Source organism: Vicia villosa, unplaced genomic scaffold (genome assembly GCF_029867415.1).
Source record: "Vicia villosa cultivar HV-30 ecotype Madison, WI unplaced genomic scaffold, Vvil1.0 ctg.001284F_1_1, whole genome shotgun sequence".
In the NCBI taxonomy this organism is placed as follows: domain Eukaryota; kingdom Viridiplantae; phylum Streptophyta; class Magnoliopsida; order Fabales; family Fabaceae; genus Vicia; species Vicia villosa.
In genome coordinates, this window is record NW_026705560.1 from 563,188 (window position 1) to 569,859 (window position 6,672).

General features: G+C 35.3%; 1 protein-coding gene across 4 annotated transcripts; it reads left to right on the forward strand.

Moving 5' to 3' along the window:
* Positions 1 to 3,865: 3,865 nt before the first annotated feature.
* Positions 3,866 to 6,672, forward strand: LOC131634375 (uncharacterized protein ycf20). Of its 4 annotated transcripts, none has more exons than XM_058905036.1 (2): positions 3,866 to 3,997; positions 5,905 to 6,672. In XM_058905036.1, the coding sequence occupies exon 2, from the start codon at positions 5,913 to 5,915 to the stop codon at positions 6,366 to 6,368; it is 456 nt and encodes a 151-aa protein (XP_058761019.1). In that variant the 5' UTR covers positions 3,866 to 3,997; positions 5,905 to 5,912; the 3' UTR covers positions 6,369 to 6,672. The 4 variants fall into 4 exon arrangements, with proteins under 4 accessions (XP_058761019.1, XP_058761018.1, XP_058761020.1 ...); XM_058905035.1 differs by having other exon boundaries at positions 3,873 to 3,997; positions 5,902 to 6,672; XM_058905037.1 differs by having other exon boundaries at positions 3,883 to 4,017.

Consider the following 6,672-nt stretch of genomic DNA (forward strand, 5'->3'; position numbering starts at 1 on the left):
ATACATTCATACACTATCAAATAACAACAAAACTCGTCATATTTTGACAACAGTTTTCCATTTAATATATAAAAATTAAATTAGACAAAAGTGGAATATTAAACATAAAATAATAGCATAAAACAATATAAAAATTATTATAAAGAAACAAAAAAATAGAAGAGACGAAAAATTAGTGAAAGTGAAAAAGAAAAAAAGTGTTGAGAGATTAGAGAAGAAGATATGCGATAAAAACGAAACTGAAATACAGAACATTTACATAAAAATGAGAAGGTGAAAAAGAAAGAATATAAGAGAGTAGAGATTATAGAAGAAGAGGGAAGATGTATGTGGCAAAGAAGGTGCGATAATGTTATTAGAGATTTTAGAAGATCAGGACTGAAATTATATGTGTAAGGATGAGAAAATTGTTTGTAATCATAATGCTAATGTATAATAAGTTTAAGTTTGGGTTGTATGTGAGTTAGTAAAATTTAGGTTGTAACATAGTGCGGTTTGATTCGGTTTGGTTCGGTTTACAAAATACAAACCGCAAACCGAACCGAACCGTGCGGTTTTGTAAAAACTGACCCAAACTAATCCGAACCAAATGCGGTTTTTTGCGGTTTAGGTTTGGTTTGGTTTGGTTTGCGGTTTTCTATTAGGTTGGTTTGGTTTTGATCACCCCTAAAGACAGATACCGAAAATGTATATTCGATCAAATTCATTGTGTTACCAGAAATATACTTTTGGTATAAGTGTGACCTTTTTCCATGAAAAACTAGATTAATGTGATGAATGGGGGTTGAAATGAATGAACTTTACGTTAAATCTCACTTCTTTTAACTCCTTTTGATATAATGAACCACAAGAATGAAGATTTGAAGTGAAAAACTTGATTGAGAATAGAAGGGTTTTTTGAGAGGGTTTAAGGAAAATTTTGAAAATGAGGATGATCATGTTGGTTACTGTTTTAAGCAATTTGACTTTTGATTTTTCCATAAATACACTTCCGGTACCATCTAACATGCAAAGGTGACAGAATTTTAAATTTATCGCATTAAAATACCTGAGATACATATCTAGATATATCTTTGTAATTGTTTTGAATGTATTATTTCTATTATATTTCCGGAGATATATCTCTGGAAAAAATTTAATTTCAGAATAGGGTGCGTTCGAAAAAATACTTCCGGTAACTGATGGGCAGTTGTGAATTTTCATAGGATTTTTTTCGACAATTTCTTTATAGACCCTTCATCCTTCTTATTCATATATTTTTAAAATTTTTCAAATACACTTCTCTCATGAAATGCATCTCCGAAGTCACCTTTTTATGAAAAAAAAAACTGGTTTCGAAGATGCATCTCCGAAAACACCACAAAAAAGGTGATTTTGGAGATGTGCGTCTGAAATAAAGTTTTTTTCCAAAAAAATGTGACTTTGGAGATGCACTTCCGATCTTTGAAGTTTCGCATCCAACTCGATCGGATCCTTCGAAAAAAATCGGTCGGAACTTGTCCACAAAACCGCTAAATCTTCGTCGTTCTTGACTTCAAATGGGGTGAACTGAATGTCTCTCTCGTCGTTAAGCGAAGGCGAGAAGTACTCAAGCTTGACAACCTTCCGATTTTCCGGGTATTGCAAAAGAGAGTTAAGCAATGTTATCAATTCCGCAAATGGCGTGTCGCGCGAGAAGCGAAATTGGAATGGCATCGGGTAACCACTGGTGAAGTAGACAAAAGCAAGGTGGGAGTAGGTTAGTGTCATTGCTGATTGTGGGTTGTGGTTGATGAAAATGCATTGTCTATTATTTATACTTATTGGAGCAATAATGACCCAACAAATCTTATCTTGCTTTTAGTGGATGTTTCGGAAATGCACTTCCGAAAATAGCCCTAAAGCATTAAATTTTCGGAAATGTACTTCCGAATTTAGCAGAGACAGAAGAGAAAATTGAATTTTTTATGTGTGCAGTTTGTTTTGACATTTTGCACCAATTGAAGCAATACAAGCACATGTAATGAGCGTAACATAAATAATGACAACATTAAATATAGGTATATTATATATGCATTAAATTGGTTTGATTTTACATTCTAAACGACAATACGTATAAAAAATGACACACATCGGGTCATTACAAAAAATATTCGGTAAATCTAAAATGCTCCAAACCAATCCTCACCGCTTAGTTCTAAAACTAGTAACTTCTTAGACCGCTCTCTATTTTCCTCACGCTCTTGCTTCATCATATCTTCAAACTCTCCCATTCTTTCAATAAAAGGATCCGGCCAAGTTTCCGCGTCTTGTGTATGATGTGCCATCCACTGAAAAGAGGTAGCCGGAATAGGACACCCCAGTTTCAGAAAAACTTGCACAAAGTGGCACAATCTTAGATACCCAATACAAATGATGCGGCTCGATGCGTCCAAAGGCGGTCGACTATGAAGTGGAAAAAATGTCTCACATGATCCAAAATGTCTCACTTTCGGGATGAGTCCAAAATATGTCATGCACCGTAACTTTGTCCTCACACATTCGGAAGCTTGAAACGTATTGGTTATCGCCCAAAAGTTTCAAAAGGTGTTGCATTTCCGACCTCGGGCCCATTTTCATGACTTTAATATTGTGTCGTTCATTGTATACTTGCTTGATATTTGAAACACTATCCGTTTTTTTTCGCTTCAAATTGGCAAGTATGTTTCTCGGCGCCACTTTGATTGTCGATAATTCAGAAATAACTACCTTCTCTTCGCAGGACAACCGACAAGCAATTGGATGTCCGTGTAACTTGCTTTCCAAGGCATGATTATGAACTCCACAAATGACGCTAAAATGCCACAAATCATCAATCCTACGAGTCACACGCAACTTAAATGGACACGCACACTTTCTTGATCTTGTGTCATCGTGCTTTAACACCCGGTTAGTTGGTACATACTTCCCACCCCTCTCGCAATTCAAAACGAAAAAAGCTTTTCGTCTACTACTTCCATTGTCGGACCTTAATATAACAATGACAAATCCAAGTCTACTAGCTTCACTTCGAACTCAATCAAGCAATTTTTTACGACAAACGAAGCTCGTATCATTTGTAAATTGTTGTCGAACATCCACCGCAACGGTAATGGTTTTAACATCGTTTACCGGCTCTTTATCAATGTTGATCTCTTTCAGAACTTCTAACTCATCGGCGACAATGTTGTCCGGATGCACCATACCTAACATATGCAAAAATACATAAAAGCTTTTAAAACTTTTTTTTTTAATTCTGCCAGACTTTATTTCGGAAGTACATTTCTGAAATTTGTTAGGTGGTTTATTTCGGAAATGTACTTCCGAACTGACACAGTTTTCTTCATCCTAAATCAGCAACAATGTAGTGGAAATGATTGATGTTTACCTCAAATTGTAGTTTTGAATGCTCCCTTTAGTATGATCAACCACTTGAAACTTGATTTGGAGACGAAAATTTGATTCAGAATGATGGAGGTTTTGGGGAGGGTTTATGTTTTGTTTTGGATGAAAATGATGAAATAGTGAAGGAGGGAAATGTATATGAAAAGCTTTTTCCGGAGATGCATCTCCGAAAAAATACTTAATAGTTAAAAATCAACGTTAAATTTGAAATTTAAGTGTTTCGGAGATACATCTCCGAATTCTGGAAAAATCTGGAAAAAAAATACTTCGGAGATGCATCTCCGAAGCAGGGATATTTTGGGATTTTCGGCAGGGATTCTCCCCATAGGGAGACTACAAAGAAATTGTCTTTTTTTTCACCGATATAGGGTGTCATAATAAAATCCCAAATCCTATTATGTTGAGGCCCGTGAAGCCATTGAAGCCCACACATCACAAAAAAAAATTAAAACAACCAAAAATAGAGAAAAATAGGCCAAAACTGTAATTTCACGTTTCCACCCATCTCACTAACGAAGCTTGTTCCACTTCCTCTCTTTAGCGTGGCGCTGTATTCTTCTCTCTACCCAACTGTTTCAACTTTCTGGGCAATTAGGTGAAGCAAACAAGTTTCAGGCATTTCTTTCTCTATTTTTGTTCATATAAATATCAATATTATATTTTGTTCATTCATTGGTGATAAACAAGTTTTGTACCATTGTTTCTCTGCTACTGTATTTTTAATTTTGTTATTTGAAATTACTTAAGATAGAGTTGTGATTTATGACAAATAGTAGTTTAAGTGAATGGTTTAGAATTATTTGATATAATGGCTCTAAGAACTTTTGTTGGGTATCATTAGAAACTTTGGTTGAAGATGCCAATGTATTGTTTGATATAATGCCTGAAAGAGTTGCAATGAACTCTGCAGCACTGACACCTTTGGAAAAAGGGGTATCTCTACACCTATACGGACATTGTGATTACGTTTAGTCTATTCGTTTTTGTAAATTATCAGTGTCGGTGTCATGGTGTTAGTGTCAGTGTCATGTTCAGTGTCCGTGTATGTGTCTGTGCTTCATGTCAATGAATGTGATACAGATTTTCTGGGGTGGTGATTATGATTCTGAGTCTTGTTTATTTATTGTTTTCTGTGTAAGATTGTTTATAAGATAGGATTAATCTGACAGGAGGCATTCATGTCTTTTGACTTGGTTATTGTTGTTTTATCTTAAACTATTCAAAAGTTGTTCTTCACTTGGGTGTTAATGTAAGAAGCATAAGTTTTTGAGTGCTTGAATTTATCATGATACCACTCAGTTTTCATTTTTGTTTTTTTTAGTTTAAATGTACAAATATTTGGCTAGAAACACGGTTTTGATAGACCATTTTGGCGTCGTTTGATTCATGTAGCCGACCTCACTTAGTTATCGTTGTTTTATCTTAAATTATTCAAAAGTTGTTGTTCGCATGGGTGTTGATGTAAGAAGCATAAGCATTTGAATGATTGAGTTTATCATGACACCACTCAGTTTTCATTTTTGTTTTCTTCCGAATGTGCAAATATTTGGTCAGAAACACAGGTTTTGAAAGAACATTATAGCGTAGTTTGATTCATGTAGGTGACCTCACTTAGTGAGATAAGACTTGGTTGGATGGTGGCGTAGTTAGATTCATGTAGGTGACCTCACTTAGTGAGATAAGACTTGGTTGGATGGTGCAAATATTTGGCTAGATTGACACCTGGTTTCTTTTCCTCTGACTAAAATTTAGACAATCTATGTGTGTAATTTCATCGTTTGTAAAATTTTATGTATCTAATGTTTGCTTCGATTTACGCTAATGTGTTTCTATATCTTAACATAGATACTTTGATGGTGTTATTATTCATTTGATATATGAAAAATAAGAAGTGAAATTACCTGTTAGTCTGACAGGTGCCTCCTTCACCGGCAAATACAGACATGAGGAATAGTTATAGGATACATTTTCCTCCTGATGTCATTCATCGATGTCTCTTTTCTATTATTGATTGTTGTTTCAAATTTGCATAGTACATACAACTAGTTTTAGAGGTTTTTTGTTCATGTAAAGCAGGAAGGTCTGAATAATATATGATAGACAATTTATTTCTATACTTGTGTAAACTCCAACTGTAGCTATGTCTAAGAAAATTTAACATGGAGATCTTGCACCTGTAATACAGTGCAAAATACGTAAAGTCAAGGAATGAAAAGTAAGAACCACTTTTCATTGAAAAAATTATATGGTCACTGTAGTGTGTATTGAGCTCCTGGTACTTTGTCCATGTTTTAGCCGTAGTCATTGTTGCATGCGTGTGTGTGATGTTTTAACACACATTCGAGTCAGTTATTCTACTCAAGTGGTAATTCTTCCATATTTTACCTGTGATATTCTTGATGGTATGAATTTTTGTTGGCCTGACATGTTGTATTTTAGATTTATCAGCTTTTCTTGGCTTTAGGATCTTTCTGATTTGACCTTACTAATTCCTGATAGAAGAAATATAAATGGCACTTTCAATGAGCTTGATCTCTATCGGCCTCACATTTGATCCAATACCTAAAACTAAAGTCAGTGTACGTGGAAGGTTAAATCCAAGATCTTCAGCACGGCTTCAAATTCGGGCAGTGCAAGAAAACGGTGGACAACGAAGACTAGTGGACATTATTAGACTCGTGCCTGACCTCTCAAAGAATTACTTTAGAAGTCCCTCCCGCAGGACTTTGTTTGGTGGAATCTCCTTGTTGGGTGGATTTTATGTTGCGCAAACGATTTCACTGTCCTTTGGAGCTCTTGCTGTCAACGATGTTATTGCTGCAGTGGTATGTGTTCTTCTTACCGAGTATGTGACTAAGTTCTATTACAGCCGGCCAAAAGTTACTTTTCCTGTTGCTCTTCTCAACAACTTCAAAATGGGCTTCACTTATGGTCTTTTCATTGATGCCTTTAAGCTTGCAAGTTGATCCTCAACATCTACATGCAGCTTCTCAAGATTCCTGCCCCTCCAAAATTGGTTGTGTTGTGTTAGATCACCTAGCTTGTACATGCTAAAACTCTTTTACATCTAAATGCAACTTCTCAAGAGTCGAGATGCATATTTACATGGTAGCTATACATATTTGGTCTGACACAACCAAGTTTGTACATGTTAGAACTGGCTCTAGAACTATCCTCTCATTTGTTGTATATCAGCTAGAGTACATGCAATCTAAATCTAAAAATCATGTCAATTATTTCACCCTTATATTTCTTCTGTTTCCATTTTTA

What these genes read in the sequence shown, in the direction of transcription:
- LOC131634375 (XM_058905036.1), top strand. Translation starts at nt 5,913, where the DNA reads ATGGCACTTTCAATGAGCTTGATCTCTATCGGCCTCACATTTGATCCA.